This window comes from Rattus rattus, chromosome 17 (assembly GCF_011064425.1).
Source record: "Rattus rattus isolate New Zealand chromosome 17, Rrattus_CSIRO_v1, whole genome shotgun sequence".
Taxonomy (NCBI): Eukaryota; Metazoa; Chordata; class Mammalia; order Rodentia; family Muridae; genus Rattus; species Rattus rattus.
In genome coordinates, this window is record NC_046170.1 from 42255549 (window position 1) to 42271625 (window position 16077).

The window sequence follows — 16077 nt, forward strand, 5'->3', positions numbered from 1 at the left end:
TGGGTCCATGGTTTGTGAACTGGAGAAGGTAGCAGGAGTCAGGGATGGAGTACCATGCCCCTCCCTGCTAGCTCTGTGTAGAGCCTCCAGGCAGACTGGTGGTTGAAACCAAGGGCATGCTGTGGTTATGGCCACCCAGGGCATACCTCCCAGTGAAGAACGCCCATGGATCCTGTTCTTTCCAAAGCTGTGAGGTTGTTTGGTTTTGTTGTAAGGTCTTTGGAGAGCTGGAGTATAAACACAGCACCCATAGCTTTGCCAGGGCCTCAGGACCTGGTGTAGCAACCCCACTTTACCCTCCACCTCCTGGCCTCAGGCCACACTGCCTCAGGCGACACTGCCGACATCCAGCCAGAACTCATCAACACACCTGGGACTCCCTTCTGCTGCTTCCAGCCCTTGGTTTCCTCACCCAACCCTTCACAGCCCTCTCTCCCTGCCACCCTGATTCTGTGGCCGCCTTGACCCCTGAGCTCTGCCCAGCAGACTGCTAGGCGCTCACCCTTGATGTTTACAATTGCTGGCCAAATCTCTCACACATGAGACTCACTGTGGTCCAGTGCCATCTGACAGCTGCCTTGAGGGGCTATCGCTCCCAGCAGCTAGGATATAGATGGGGCTCTCAGCTGAACCCTAAATATGTAGCCTGGATCATGGAGACAAACCTGGCTAGGCAGTGTTTTGTTGTCTGTGGTGAGCCCTCTCGTTCCTAAAAGGTGGGTATGAGGAGAGGAGGTATTTCAACTAAAGCAAACTGGTGGCTCTCTGCGACCTTCCTCAGAATGGCTGGACCACATAGGAGCAGGCACTCTGAAGTCCTGACACCAGGGACTTAGGTCATCAGGGACACCACCTCAGGACTCCTGGCCCAGACCTCTAGAGACTACAGCTCCTCAGCATACCTGAGGGTCTAACGTTGTTCCCCCTCCACAAACATGGTGCCCACCACCCCACCCAGAACTCTTTCCTGCCAGTGGTCACTGGCCTGCCCTTCTGGAAGGGTCAAGGAGGCTGCGTGCTATGGGGCAGCACAGACAAGAAGCCCTGCGTGGGGTACAGCTGGGAACGAAATCAATCCAGTGGGGCTCCTTGTGACGTGAGGCAGGTCTCTACCAGCACACGGACTCAGTGTTCGCAGGCAGACGCTCAGGAGGACCGGTCGTCCACTAGAAGTTGGGAGGCCGCCGTGTGTCCTGGCTTCTCTGAAACCCACCAAAACACACCTCTGTAGCCTTGAAGGGCTGTGGCCTCAGGAACCTTCCAGGGAATGAGATCTACCTCAGCCTTCAGAGCAAGGGTTGCTGTCAGGCTCCATTCCGGGACAGCACCAGGTTGATGATGGCCAACAGGATCCTTCCATAGAATGTTCTGTTAGAGAACGATTACACAGTTGTGAAGAGATAACCAGCCATCAAACAAGCCCCTAGGACCACAGCTCCTCCTCAGATTCCTTCCAAAGTGTTTCCTGAATTTCACACACGTCTGTGGTTTGTCTCAATTTCTTTTTTTTTTATTTGGCAAACATCTCCTCGGTACTGATGCCATGGTTGGGACTTCTGTGGAGACCTATTTACATTCACATTAACACACGCTGCACACCTCGCTCTGGGCAGGGCCCCCTGGGCCCAGGGTTCAGGAGCAGTCCCCCCATATTGCACGCTAGGCCTGCAGCTTGCTGCAGCCACACAGAGGGCGCAGACCCGGACTCTGTCTGCTGTCTCTTTTTGTTTGGTACAGGCATGAGCCCTCTTCCTTCATTTCCTCCTTGAATCCTTGAGGGAGTCGAGCGGGTGGAGGGCAGGGCGGGCAAGGGCTGGAGTGTAGGTGGGCAAGCCACACCATCACCCCTAGGACTGGAGACCAACATTAGGGCTATGTACAGGTGGGCTTGAGTCTTCCAGGGGAGGTGGTGGCTGGTTTTTGTGTTTTTTTTTCTTTTTTTTTTTTTCTGTAAAAGTTTGAAAGAAATGAGGGTAGCCATAGCAAGACACTGGGGATGGGGGTGACGGGGTTGAGATGGAGGTAGGGTGGGATGGAAAAGCAGAGAGGTAGAGGAGGGAAACTGAGAAAGCATGATTTGCTGTCTCCTTATGCTCTCGAAAGCAGTCAAGAATCAACCCAAAAGATTGTCACAGTTTCATTTAGGAAGTGTGCTCTCTCTGGGGAGAACACGTTAGCACTTTTTTTTTTTTCACAAGTGGAAATGACTTATGAGAAGTCCCAGGAAGGTGTGGGGACAGATGGAGGTGTCACCCTTGCGTGTAGGGACGCACGGGCGTGGCCCTTGGGCACACAATGCTCAGGCTCATGCTGACTGGGGCTTCTGGATGTGGTGCTGAGGGCCATAGGGCCTCGCTGCCGACCACTTTGCCCAGCCAGGATGCTGCCCACCGGTCAAAAAGGAACAAAAGGTTTCTTCTTGGCCCAACCCACCGAATCCCAGTATCCCAACACACACCCCCCCCCTTGACAAAATCAAAACCGAAATCAAAGACTGACATCCAAACCAACCCAGGGTGGAGAGACCATGAAGAAAATACTTTGGCAGTGATAAAAATAAATTTTGGATTTTGATTTTTTTTTGAGTTTGCTTTTTTTTTGGGTTTCCTTTGGAGCGAGGTGTATCTGGCATCCTTGGCTGGCTAGCTGGTAAGGTAGTTTATAGGTATGTTTCTTTTGCTTAAAAAAAAAAAACTTTTTGGATTTTTTTCTCTCTCTCTCTTTTTTTTTTTTTTCCACTTAAAGCCAAAGAGTTTGACGTTCAAGAAAAGAAATAAAACCTGAAACAAAAACTGCTTCTTGAGTTGGAAACTGAAATGTTTCTCGGCATCTCTTCTGTGTGCGAGCCGATCCCCCCGGGGCTGGCTGGGAGATAGAGCAACTCTGGCTAGAAAAAAAAATCACAGTTTCTTCCCTTACCGCGGAGGGATGGGGGAGAAGCCCCCCCAGTCTTCTCTGTCCGTTTCTAAGTAGCTTGTCTGCCAGCAAAACAAAACGAAGTCTCCGAAAGTTCTTCATGGAAAACCAAAGCTACCAACTGGGGTTTCTCTGCTGACAGAGAAACCCACGTGGACTTCACAGAGACGGAGACACGGGAGAGTCAGGGAGGCAGAAGGAGGCGAAGACATCCAGACACGCAGAAGAGAGGCAGACGCAGAAAGAGAGACGGTCACAGACAGACACAGAGGGGGCAGACAGCTGGCCACACTTCCGCTGACGCCGATGTCTGCAGCTCCGTGGTGGTTTCTGAGGGTGCTTGCGAAGAGAGACTGTAGAGGTCCTGGCGGACCTTGTCAGGTAGCTGGGGCTGCATGGGTGCAGTTCTGTTGGATCTGTGTTTTATTTTGGAGAGAAGCAGTAGCAGCAGTGACTCCACAAGGCCAGCTCCAGGCAACTGGTGGGCCACAGTGGGGCCGGGGTGGGGTTGGCAGGGCAGGGCGTCCAGGGGCTGAGTGGCAGGTCTGGAGGTCAGCGGGGCACAGCAGTGTCCAGTGGGACTGGTGGGCCCGGAGAGCAGGGACGAGAGGGTCCTGCTGAGCCGGCTTCGCTGGGGCTGGCAGTGGCGTCAGGCTGTCCAGGTAATGGGTCAGCCACCGCAGCTGCGGGGCCCTGCAGACTCTGGCCACACACATGGTGGTGTTTCTCCCAGTCCTTGTGCTGACAGAAGGACCCACAGTAGCGTGCGGCGTTACAGCCACTGCAAGTCTCGCTGGCCTTGCGCCCGCAGTTCCAGCAGCTCTGGATGTGGAGGAAGGCAAAGGAGATGGTAAGAATAGGAAAGACCTCATGTGCTGAGATAACCTGCCCACTGATGAAAAGGAGTGTGTGCGTGCGTGCATGCGTGTGTGCGTGCGTGCGTGCGTGCGCGTGTGTGTTTTGCACGGGAGAGCTATGCATCCACCCCCAGCTGCCAAGACCCAGGGAAAAAAAAACTCCTCAAGGCCCCTAGAGGCAACGGAACTGTCAAGTAGTTCCCCAGTCCCTTTGGGAGGAGAGGTGGCCATGGATGAGAATTCCCTTTTCTGACCGTATTTCTCTGAGGGGATGGCTGGAGATCTCTGGAAGGTGGCAGGGCTGTGGAGCTGGGAGGAAGGTTGCCCCTGCTTCAGGAGTCAAAGCCTACTTCTCGCCTCTATTCACCTTCTCTGGCCTCTCCACTCCGTTCTTCCCTGGTTCACCTGCTCCGCTCACATAGGCCTTGCTGGCCCCTCCACCAGGAAGGTTCTTAAAGATTTGTTTTTTTTGTTTTATGTTAAGTCCACTGTCCTTACAATATATCTAAGTACACTGTCCTCGGACACACCAGAAGAGGGCATCAGATCCCATTACAGATGGTTGTGAGCCACCATGTGGGTGCTGGGATTTGAACTCAGGACCTCTGGAAGAGCAGTCAGTGCTCTTAACCACTGAGCCACCTCTCCAGCCCCAGATGGCTCTTTATGCCTCTTCCCCAGGCCTGCTCGGATGTCACATCTAGTGAGGCACCATCCTCTCTGCCAAATGCCCAACACTCTGGTTGGCTCTTGACCCCTCTTGTGACAGCTCCAAGATCCTGTGTGTGTATGTGTGCACTGGTACATATATGTATGCATGTGGAGGCCTGAGGAAAATATCTGATATCATTTCTGAGCACTGTCAACCTTATTATTATTATTATTATTTTTTTTGGTTCTTTTTTTTTTTTTTTTCGGAGCTGGGGACCGAACCCAGGGCCTTGCGCTTCCTAGGCAAGCACTCTACCACTGAGTTAAATCCCCAACCCCTGTCAACCTTATTTTAAGACAGGGTCTCTCGGGCTGGAGAGATGGCTCAGTGGTTGAGAGCACTGACTGCTCATCCAGAGGTCCTGAGTTCAATTCCCAGCAACCACATGGTGGCTCACAACCCTCTGTAATGGGATCTGATGCCCTCTTCTGGTGTGTCTGAAGACAGCGACAGTGTACTTATATATAATAAATAAATAAATCTAAAAAAAAAAAAAAAAAAAAAAGACAGAGTCTCTCATTGGTTAAGCAACTGGGTTAATATGGTGGACCACTGGGCCCCAAGATCTACCTTGCTTTGTTTCTCCAAAGTCGGAGACCTGACCCTTCTTAAAAGCATCCTATGAATGACTTTCCTGAAATGGCCTTTCTCCAAAGTCGGAGACCTGACCCTTCTTAAAAGCATCCTATGAATGACTTTCCTGAAATGGCCTTTCCTTTCTCTCCGATGTCCTGACAACCAAGCGTCCAGGCACACATGATCCGATCTCCTATCTCCTCTTCTTCCCATTCATTGAGCATCTACCTGAATGCCAGAAGCTGAGGCAGGCTGTGGGGTCCTGAAAAGTCCCCAAAACCTCTTGCTTTCTCAAGTTGAAGAACAGAGAGGGTTTGACATCAACACACTTCAATGGAACGTGAGCCCCATCGTGTGTCAGGCCCCAGACAAGCCTTACTCTCCTGATCTTCCGTCACTGCTCCTGCAGGTTGGGAAGGCCTGAGGGTCACCTTGCCGGGTCTCACGGGTCTCTACATTAACTGACCGTTGGAGCTGAGGAGACTGCATGTTCACTTGTGGCACCCGTGACAGTTGAGTTCACGGAGAGCAGAGAGCTTATGAGGCCTAGAGGTTGTATACGTGGGGCGTTCCAACCCAGGTTTGACGAGCTCACAGACTACAGTGCCCCTGGAGGCTGCTGGCCCTACCTCGCTGGAGTCCTCCTGCTGGTTGATGACAGTCAGGGCATCCTCCGAGGCCTGTCGCTTGGCCTCAGCCAGGGCTCGCTCCATCTTGGCGCGCTCTGTGGTGATGAGTTCGTGGGCTTTGCGTTCCGCATCGGACACGGCTTTCTGTAGTTCCGACATCGCCTGACGCTTCACCTCATTCACAGCTTCTTCTGTGAAGTGCAAAAGTGGGATGGTGGTCACACTGGCCAGTAGTCACCCAGGCTGGTTCCCCTGGGGTTCTGGACCCTCTGCACTCGAGACTTAGGTAGGAGGAGCCTAAATGCAGTTGTGTACACACATGCCTACCATACATTGCGTGTGTGCACACAAAGGCACAAGCTGATGACTCCACTCCTTTGCTGAAGGGTATGTGGGCAAGTCCATGTGCGACCCTGGTCACGAGGAACAGAGCTGTGGGTTTCCAAAGCTGTGGGTCTACCTGCCAGCATCATGGTTCTGACTCTGGTGTGCATCTTCAGGGAGTGTGAGTCCCTACCCACAGTGTGGTCTAGCAGGCTTCAGGCAAGTCCCTGCTGTGAGGGACCTGCTTTGAGAGCCACAGGTCTGCTTGGGCCTCCACAGGGAGCCAGAGAATATACTATGTGAACCTGGCTGTAAATACCCTGATTCATTCATTCATTCATTCATTCATTCATTCATTCTCTCTCTCTGTGTGTGTGTGTTCACATACATGCATTTTGTACATACCCCCTGTGTGTGGCCCAATGTGTAAACTTGTTACATGTGGAGACCATCTGAGTCACAGACACTTCTCCCGGTTGTTCCCAGGGTCTGCCCTTACTCACCAGCCTTCCTCCAGATCTCTTCAGGCATATAGCCAGACAGGGTCCTGGGGGTGAAGTCCCGGTGAACATCTGAAATAAGGGGGCCGGGTACAGTGTCACACACAAAATGCGGTCATCAGTTGCCCTCTTCCACAATGAGTTCCCTTCCACTCTGGCCCGGGTTTGAAGGCAAGAAGTGTTGTTTCCCCTTGGGAAACACATGCCGCTAGGAGAATGGGGGGATTCGAGATGGCATACCCTACGAACAGTTAACGTGGATTCAGGCGGGATCTGGGCATGTCCTGGACCTCCCCCTCATCTCTGTGGTCACCACCGTGACGGGGGTAGGGGGATAGAAGCCCCTAGCTACCTCCTTCCAAGCTTGGCCTGCACCTACCAGAACCTGGGAGGTCCAGCCTTTCCCAGGCAAATTCTCTGTTTAAGTAAGGCTGAGTGTTGGCTAGCTTCCTGGGGACATTGGTGGCATCCTACAGAGACCATGTAGGGCTAGCAGCCTCTCACTGTAGGTCCTCCATGTTCTTCCTTGGTACACACCTAGCTGAGACCCCTCAGAGCCACTGCAGCTGTTGAGGGACCGAGCCGAGATGGGGGTGGGGCCCTTCTTCCCCTCCTCAGAGTCACTGTAGCACCGGATCCAGTGGTTGAGTTCCTCACGGTCGGCCTCCTGACACCGGCGCAGCACAGTGAGGGATCTCCGTGTCTTCTCCGCCATGTCCATGATACAGTTCAGGAGCTGCAGGCAGGTGGCAAGGCCTTCAGTACGTTGGAACCAGGGCTGTGGCCAGATGTGGCCATCCAATATGGAGGGGATGGTCAGGGAGCCAGCTCCTCATTCCTGAAGGTGGGGGCACAGAAATCTGCCTTGGCTCCCCACAGTGAAATGACTCTCACTGCCTGCAGGCACCCGACTTGAATGGGAGCTTTTCTGGATGCAGGGTGGGGGCTCGGGGTGTTGCAATCTGCCTTGGGGACCTTGCCAAGAAAGGTGCATGGTGGCCAGAGAAATGGCCGTTCTTAGGAACATCAAGGCATGGTCCTCCTGGCCCGACCATGGCCTCAGGCACCTACTACAAAGGTGCCCTACATCGCTGGGGCTCTACTCTGCAAGAGCCTCTGAGCAGGAAATAGTAGTGTGTGCATGGCTCCGCATCCTCGTCTCTACCCTTTAGCAGCATCCTGATAGGCTAACAACGGACAATGATGCTCACATCAAAGGGTGGGCAGCCAGTAGGCACGCCGGTAGGTCCTGCCAGGAGATGCTGAACCCAGAGGAGGCCAAACCCGGTCAGTGTTGGTCCGCACCCCCCAGCCTTAGGCTCCAGAGTCGGGCAGACATTTTGGGAGTCACAAGGGCCTGGCAACCCCAGCCGGGTACTCACACTATTGAGATGCTTCCACTCCTCTGCCCACTCACGTTCCGTGAGCCGGTGGTCAATCACTTCTTCTTGTCGAGACCCAGGTATGGCTGCCGAAAGGGCAACGCATAGTTAGGCCCCCATGCGGATGCCAAGGCTAGCTTGCCTATTGCCAAGCCCTGCCCCTACTCCTAGGGTCGGGAAAAAGGTTAAAACCAAGTCATCGGGTTCTACCTCAGTGACTCATTGTCTCCCACCAGCCTGTCTAACCCAGCCCCTCTCGCTTCGCCCATTTCTGACAGGCAGCTCTAGATGCACTTTAAAGGTCTCTCTTATCGTGGCCCAGAAACCTCCGGGCCTCTGTGCAGCTGCTCAGCGTCTGTGTGTTTATGATTTCCTCTCAGATGTCTGTTCTCCTCCTATGCATTCCTCAAAGTCCAGGCCACAGGGCCCCTCCACAGCTGCGGTCTCTGGAATTCCTCAGGCCACGTGTGTCTCTTGGGCTCTAGGTCCAAGATCTCCCTGTTTACTCTGTTTCACTACTACCCCAACTCCCAGACTGTCAGCTCCATGGAGAAACATGGCGTGCTGTGTTTACCTCTGTGTCCCAGGCTGAACTCTGACCTGGGTGTTTACCAGCCCCAAGTACGGTCTCGGGATCGGATCGACTGTCAGCAGGATAGAAGCATCAACCCAGGATGGCCCATTCTCGGTGGGATCCTGGGGCCCTTATCTCGCCACTCCCTGCCTTCATTTGCCAACCCTGCCTAGTGCTTGCATAGTAAGTAGTTAGAAAGAAAAGCCCCAAGCTGACCTGGCAAACTTGAGGGGTGTCCCCAAGCAGTGCTTGGCACTAACCACTGCTCCCTTCTCTCTGCCTTGACCTTGCAGGGAAGGTCCATTCTCCCATACCACAGATGAGGAAACTGAGGCTGGTGAAGGGTCATGTCTGTCCATAGTCATCAGGCAGACAGTGGAGGAGGCAGTGTCAGGTGTAAGGCCAGTCTGGGTCTGTAACCTTGGGAATGGCCAAATGGGGTGGAGCAGGGTGTAGGTTGCCACTGGCTGGGGCGTGAGGGACATGATGGCCCCGTCTTGGTTTTCCTGCAGTGTCAAATGCTTCCAGTGTTTTCACTGAGGCTGTGCAGGTGATCTGGCGCCAATCCAGACTTCCTGGGGCAAAGCCTCTCTTTTAAGCAGCCGTCAGCGCCTAGGGACCTCCTACTACCCTAACCTGAAATGCCTCCCTCGAGTTGCAGAAGGGCAGGGAGTGGCCACAACCGTCATCCAGCACCCTCTCTGGCTGCCCACGAGGGGCCTGTGCCAACGCCCGAACTAAAATAGAGGCTGAGATCCGTGCGACAGCTGTCGTTTATTTTTGCATTAGCAGAAGCGGGTGGGAATTAGCACCTGCCTGACCCGGCTGTGGCAAGCCAGACACTGTCACCTGCTGCCTAGGACCGGGCCCTGGAAGCTTCCACGGTGTGGGGGTAGGGAAAGGCCTCTGCTGACCCTGCTCGGGGACCCTAGCGGTGTTCTGAGTGACCCTGGATGGTCGTTTCTAGCATTCCGTTCCAACACACTGGGGTGCGGCCGGGGTGGCCATCTCTGGGTTTCTGCAGAGGATGTTTGGGCTAGGCAGGTGGTGCTGTGCCCAGCCGTGGCTGCCCCACGGGCACTCCTTGGGCCTGGGTTTCCTTTGAGGTGTGGGTACAGACTGAGAAATGACAGAGTGCGATTCAGTGGCATGTGCTCTGTGTCAGGTGCTGTCCTTGTCACTGGTGGCTGGGCCTTGGAGGGGAGTGTGTGTCAGGTGCTCTACCAATACCCCTGTCCTCACACAATCCCTGTTCTGACAAAGGAAGAAACCGAGGCACAGAGAGGTCGCATGGCCCACTTGAGGGTCACTTCTGAATTCAAGGAAAGGAAGGCAGCTCTGATGGTGGTCCTACCCTCAACTACGCTGGTCTCAGGCTGCCCAAGGCAGGAGGGTGTCCCCTAGGGTAGGGTCCTCTGCTGTAGTGCTATTCTGTGTGTGAGGAGGGACAACTTGTCTCTGGAGGGGCAAGTCAGGCTACATGGGCCCTGGGGTGGCTACTGGCTCCTTATACCCATTTCCTTACTGGGCATCTGAGGCAGTGCTGACAGCTCCAGTGTCTTCCGCTAGGGGTTCAAACAGCTGCTGACTGAACCCCTAAATAAATGCACGCAAACTCTCTGCAACCCAAGCACACGCAGGCGTATCCGTGTGCGCAGGCTCACGGACACACAGGGTCACGCGCTGTTCTCAGACCTCAAGTGGCCGGCGGCACCCTCACACTGCTTACCGAGGGGCCGATGGCGTTCCCGTAGCTCTCGGGGATCAGGATGCCGATAGGAGTCCCGGAAGTGGTGGGCCATGGCCATGTCCTCCAGGCGATAGTGCGGGGGCGGGGGCGGTGTAGGGTGGGGCAGCCCATTGCTGGGGCTGCAGCGCTGGGCAGGGCTCAGGGTGCAGGACCGCTTACTGAGGTGGTCGGGGTGCAGAGGGTCCCGGTCTGACCCATTCTCTTTGGTCCTGACCAAGAAAATAGGTGGCCAATGGACATCAGCCCCAGTCTTGGATAGAGGACAATAAGGGAGGTGAGGAGAGACAGACAGGATGGAGGCAGAAACTCAGAGGAGCCCCACTGGGCTCTGCTCCCCCCCTCTGACCTCCTCTGGGGCTCCAGGGAAGGAATGGATGGGGTTCCATGGCCGGTGTGGTCCCCACTGTGGTATAGTGGTAGGACCAGTACCTCTGGCCAGTCAAGGGGCCCAGCCCAGATACCATAAGCCTTAGGCTCCAGGTCTCTCAGGGTTTACAAACAGCACAGAGGGAAGTGAGTTCTTGTGGACAGACCCCTCCCTGGGCTGCTGACCTCCAGGGATCCCAGAAGCCCTGGGGTCCACAGCTAATTGAACAGCTTATGCCATAGAACCCAGGGTCGTCAGCCCACCAGCCTGTCCCTGCAGCATGCAGCAGGGTTAGCAGCATTGGATCAGCCCTGCTACAAAACAGGACTGGGCCAGCTGTCTGGCAGAGCTGTGGCAGGGGCAGGTGGGCAGGAAGAGGCCGCCTTGGGGTCACCTCCCGTCCTGTGGGTCTATGAGAGGCTGCTACCTGTCAGGTGTTTTCCTCTTGCCGTTCTCGTTGACTTCCAGCAGGAGCTCAGACGAGTCCACCGGGGAGGTGGCGCTGGCATCCAGCAGCAGCTGTTCGTGCTGGGCCAGGTACTGGGCAGGCGTCTGCTTGGCCAGGCGGGCGCAGTGCAGGAGCTCTCGCTGCAGCAGCGGAAGATTAGCCTGAGGGTAGGACAGGGGCTTTAGGCACAGCTGACTGCCAGCTGGGGTGCAAACCCACAGAGCCTGTTCGTAGCAGACAGCCCAGAGCTGCTTGTGTGCGACTCAGGGCTGCTCTGGGTCCTTTAGGTTCCTTTCTCCTTCCAAAGGCAAACTGGGCCCCACTGGACACAGAGCAGTGTAGGGATTTTGCTACCTCCTAGAGTGCTGTCTGCAGCCAATATTCTCTACCTGTACCCCCGTCTAAACAGGCACCATACCATCCTTGGCATGGAGAAAGAAAGCAAGGTTCGGAGGTGGCAGACAACTGACTATGCACACATGCATGAGAGTGAGAGGGGAAGGGAAAAGGGAAGGGAGAGGGGAGAGGGAGAGGGAGGAAGGGATGGGGGATGGGAGACGATAGGGATTCAAATGAGGGGCGCTGTATTGCTGCAGGGTCTCTCTGCTCTCACCCCCAAAATGCACTGTCCAGAAGCCCTACCGACCCAGCTCCTCTCTCAGCCCTGACCAAAGCTCACAGCTGGAACTTGGGACATCAGCACGTAAGAACTTATGACCTCCGTGAACCCAAGCCTCAGTCATGACATCACAACTAGATTCTGCATTTTGCAGACGAAGCCACAGCTCGAAGACTCCATCTCTGTGAGCTTCTCCCAAGTGCTGGGCTAGGGGACTTTCCAGAGCTGTTGTGGGTAGAGGGGGCAGGCTGGCCCTCAGCGTGCTGGACAGGGGCCCAGGGGCAGGCTCTTGGGAGAGCCAGCAGCTCTAAGTATTGGTGAATAATCTACAACTTTCCCATGCGTTTCAAAGCGCCAGGGCAGCCTTCTCCAGCCTCCGCCTCCTCAGCCTCTGTTGGCACATCCACCCAACGCATCCACCCGGCGCATCAGGCGGCCGATGCGGTTTTTGTTGAGCGGTGAGGCTGTCGGGCTTGTTTTTCTGGTGCTGAACAGGGGCCAGCCCACCATCTGCCGACCACGTCAGAAGCATGAGCTGGTTTGAGGTCCTGGGAGGTCTCAGTAGTCCAGGGAGTCTCCTCCCTCTCCAGTCCCCCACCCTCTCCTTGGCCAGCATGGTGGGGCGGGGGCTGGGCATGAACACCATCTGGTTGCTGTTCGGGTGGGGGAACATCTGGGGTCCTGGCCAGCTGGGGCCAGCTGGGAGCTGGAGCCTCGGGTGGGGCGGCTTCTGAAAAGCTCCACTCCGTCCAGCTACATGGAGGCAGGCGTGGGGCAGAGTGGAGGGGACCTAGGATCAGGTAGCCCCCCGCTGTACCGCCCAGATATGAGGCAGCCCTTGGCTGGAGGTACAGGACCACTTCTCGCCCAGAAAGAACCAGTCCCCAGTCTTTTGCAGAAGTTCCAGGCATCATTCGGAGATCACACCAAACTGGTCACAGGGTGGTCTGGGCCCTAACTTTACTTGGCATGGACATTTTGATGCCCAGAAGAAAAAAAAAAAAAAACTAAACCAGCTTTGGCCTGGATGGGCACAGAACCACTACTAAGCCCTGAGTTTTTATGGCGCTTCACTCTGCTCTGCAGAGCCTCTCCACCACAGGCTGTTGAGTGAGATCTGGTGCACCTCACCCCGGCTGGGCTACGGAGGAGTTGTGTGGTCTTGGGAAGGTCACACAAGCTCTCTTGACTCAGCGGCAGACCAGAGCTCTGGAAGCCGTGGTGTGCTAGGCTCCAGAGAGCCCTGTGTGAATTAGCTCAGCGCTTCCTATCACATGGGTAGCAGACAGCTTTATCTTGCCTAGGAAAGGACTCAAGAGGGCCCCACCGTTGGAGCCAGGGGGTCCATAACTATTCAGGATGGTGCTGTGGTAGCCCTCCACCCTGCCAAGAGGGCAGGGAGGCACCTGGAGCTGCCTGAGCCTTTCCCCTGGCTTCTCTGTTTCTAGATCATTGGGGATAGGCCCCCAAAGTAACCATGTCTCTTTGAGAGGACAGAGTGGGCTCTGGCTGGTATCTTGGCAACAACGTCAGAAATCCTGGCTGCGAGGCTGTATTTTCAGGTTTTACCTTTGGCTCTTACTGCCCTTCCACCCCAGGAGCTCCATGTCATGAGGAGACAGAATTACCACCCAGCGTTCCTCACAATGAGACGCAGAGGTCCTGGGTGAGCCAATGCGGGCCCAGAGAAGGCAGCGCCTAGCGAGGTGATCCACCTAGTGCTTGCTTTAGGTGATCCCAAGCTAAGTTAGGTAGGAAGGATACTGGGGGGAAGGGACCACGGGAAGTGGAAGCTGGGATATTCCAGGCACAGACGGGGCGGCTAATGCTGTGGGGAGCATCTGTTGCGAACATCGGCTCTGACAAAGAAAGCAGGCGTATGGTATCCCAAAGACAGGCGGCGGCAGTCAGCAGCACGCGGAGGGTGAGGAGAACGGGGGCGCCTCCAACGCACACCAAGTGACTGCCAGGTGGGCCTACTTGCTGGCACCCGCGGCTTCTCTGTTGTCACTAGCTCCAGTGTGAACCCAGCAAGGTGTGGGTGGGAGGGAGGAGGGGAGTGGATTTGGGTGTCGTGTGGGGTCCCCCTGTGAGGTGTCAGAGGGGATGAGGCTGGTAGGGCGTGTCCTGTGAATGTTGTGGGCACCCTGAACAGGAGAGACCCAAGCTTGAACCCAGCCTTGGGAATCTAGCAGCAGGGAAAGAAAAGGCTTCCGTTCTGATTAACTTGACAGTGTCAGGGCTGTGTATCCCCCTCTGGGGGTCAACAGGGCATCTGTGCAGAGAGCCTTAGAAGCCATTCTTGGTCTAAGCTGGGCAGTTATAAAACTGACGTAGCTGCTCTGTGAGAATGGAGAACTCCAGCCTCAGGGGCTGAGTACAGAGGGGCAGAGCCAGCCCAGTGACCCCCTAGGTAGCTCGGTGGGGGCTCACACCTTGGAGCACATCCCTTATACGATCTGAAGCAGGCATTTCCCTGAGAGGTCTAAGCGGAAAGGGGTCACGTGGGCAAACACCTTTGGAAGTGTGCCGCCCTCTGTCCTCTTGGCGTGAAGAGCTACAGTGACGTCTCAGGCCCAATGTGAGGGCCTGGCTCATTCCTGGGCATCGATGTATAGATGACCAGATTTTAAAACACAGCCTCTCACTGAGCCTGGTAGTGCACACCTGCAACCCCAACTACTGGATGCTGAGGCAGGAGGATAGAGCTCAAGGCTGGCCCGGGGAAACTTAGTGAGACCCTGCCTCAAAATGCAAAAGGGCTAGAGATGCGCAGCTCGGCGGTAGGACGACCCACCTAGCGTGGACAAGACTACACTCACCCCTCAGCGCCGACAAAACCCAACCAACCAAAAAAGCCACGGAACCCCCCACAAACAAGCACGAGACCTCATTCCGAGGGTTCTGCCTGGGGAGGGGAACAGCATCTGGTGGCACCCCACCCACCGTCTAGCCACATGCCTACCTGTCCATCCCCTGTCCTCCACCCTCTGCATGCACAACTATTCCCCTCACTGGATTCCAGCCAGCCAGACAGTCGCATCCCCTCCCTCCCTAGGGTCTTTGCATACACCATCCCTGTTGCCTGGTGGGTGCAGCCTTTGTTTACCTTCAGAAAGGGGATGACGAACGGCCTCAGTGGAAAGTTGGTGGCTTCTTGGAGCTTGGAATGAAACTCTTCGATCGTCAGAGTTGAGTTCTGCAGAGAGACCGCCCCATCTAAAGGTTCCCGCGCACTGTCTGACCGGGATGCCCCACCCACACCTTGGAGAGGAGAAGGAGGTTCTGGCTTGAGGGCTGGGGAGAACATGATGGGGGTTGTGGCCATCCTGACAGAGCCAGTGGCAGAGGCTGTCGTGGGGAACATGGGCGCCTGATAGCTTGTAGACTCACCACCAGTCCCAGCACCAGTGTGCGTACGCGCTCCCCGATCTCGGGTGAGATGTCGCTGCCAAACTGCTGCAGGGTGGTGAGGAACCGTTTGAGTTTGCTGAGCTGCCGCGCCCCGCAGGCCGGGGGCAGGTGCTGTGTGGACAGCGAGGCGGTGGATGAGGTGGCTGGGCCGTTGCTGAAGCCATTGGGCGTAGACGGGGCACCGTGGATGGCCGTGGGTGAGTGGCTGCTGCCGTTCATCACTGTAGGAGAGCGGTGGGTGTGCGAGCGTGAGGGCAAGGTATAACAACTGTACTTGGTGGTTGCAAGTACGCAACAAGGACGGTGCCCCATAGGACATCGACGACGACGACAACGATGGTGGCCAGTGTCCTACACAGCTGCTGTTCTGTTCCTGCAACCATTCTGTGCTCACGGGTCTTATACATTTTTATAGATAGGCAAACCCGTAAAGGGGAGGTGACTCTCTTTACCTTAGGTACCTCAGAAGGAGGGTGGCAAGGCTCACCCCCAGGTACCCCAGACAGGAGGGTGGCAGGGCTCACCCCCAGGTACCTCAGAAGGAGGATGGCAGGGCTCACCCCCCAGGTATCCCAGATAGGAGGGTGGTAGGGCTCACCCACAGGTACCCCAGACAGCAGGGTGGCAGGGCTCACCCACAGGTACCCCAGATAAGAGGGTGGCAGGGCTCACCCACAGGTACCCCAGACAGCAGGGTGGCAGGGCTCACCCACAGGTACCCCAGATAGGAGGGTGGTAGGGCTCACCCACAGGTACCTCAGATAGGAGGGTGGCAGGGCTCACCCACAGGTACCCCAGACAGCAGGGTGGCAGGGCTCACCCCCAGGTACCCCAGACAGCAGGGTGGCAGGGCTCACCCACAGGTACCCCAGATAGGAGGGTGGTAGGGCTCACCCACAGGTACCTCAGACAGGAGGGTGGCAGGGCTCACCCCCAGGCACCCCAGACAGGAGGGTGGCAGGGCTCACCCACAGGTACCCCAGATAGGAGGGTGGCAGGGCTCACCCCC

General features: G+C 55.9%; 1 protein-coding gene across 4 annotated transcripts in view; it reads right to left on the reverse strand.

Annotated features, from left to right (window-relative positions):
* Positions 1-1937: 1937 nt before the first annotated feature.
* The window catches only part of Cbfa2t3 (CBFA2/RUNX1 partner transcriptional co-repressor 3), a 69015-nt gene continuing 54875 nt past the window's right edge, over positions 1938-16077 (reverse strand). For all 4 annotated transcript variants that reach the window (XM_032887518.1, XM_032887520.1, XM_032887522.1 and 1 more), the window contains 9 exons: positions 15048-15289; positions 14764-14853; positions 11015-11196; positions 10200-10429; positions 7897-7982; positions 7052-7250; positions 6518-6586; positions 5691-5881; positions 1938-3738 (listed from right to left, as the gene is read on the reverse strand). In XM_032887518.1, the coding sequence (XP_032743409.1) occupies positions 3469-3738; positions 5691-5881; positions 6518-6586; positions 7052-7250; positions 7897-7982; positions 10200-10429; positions 11015-11196; positions 14764-14853; positions 15048-15289 (1559 nt within the window). In that variant the 3' untranslated portion in view covers positions 1938-3468. The remainder of the gene's footprint in view (positions 3739-5690; positions 5882-6517; positions 6587-7051; positions 7251-7896; positions 7983-10199; positions 10430-11014; positions 11197-14763; positions 14854-15047; positions 15290-16077) is intronic.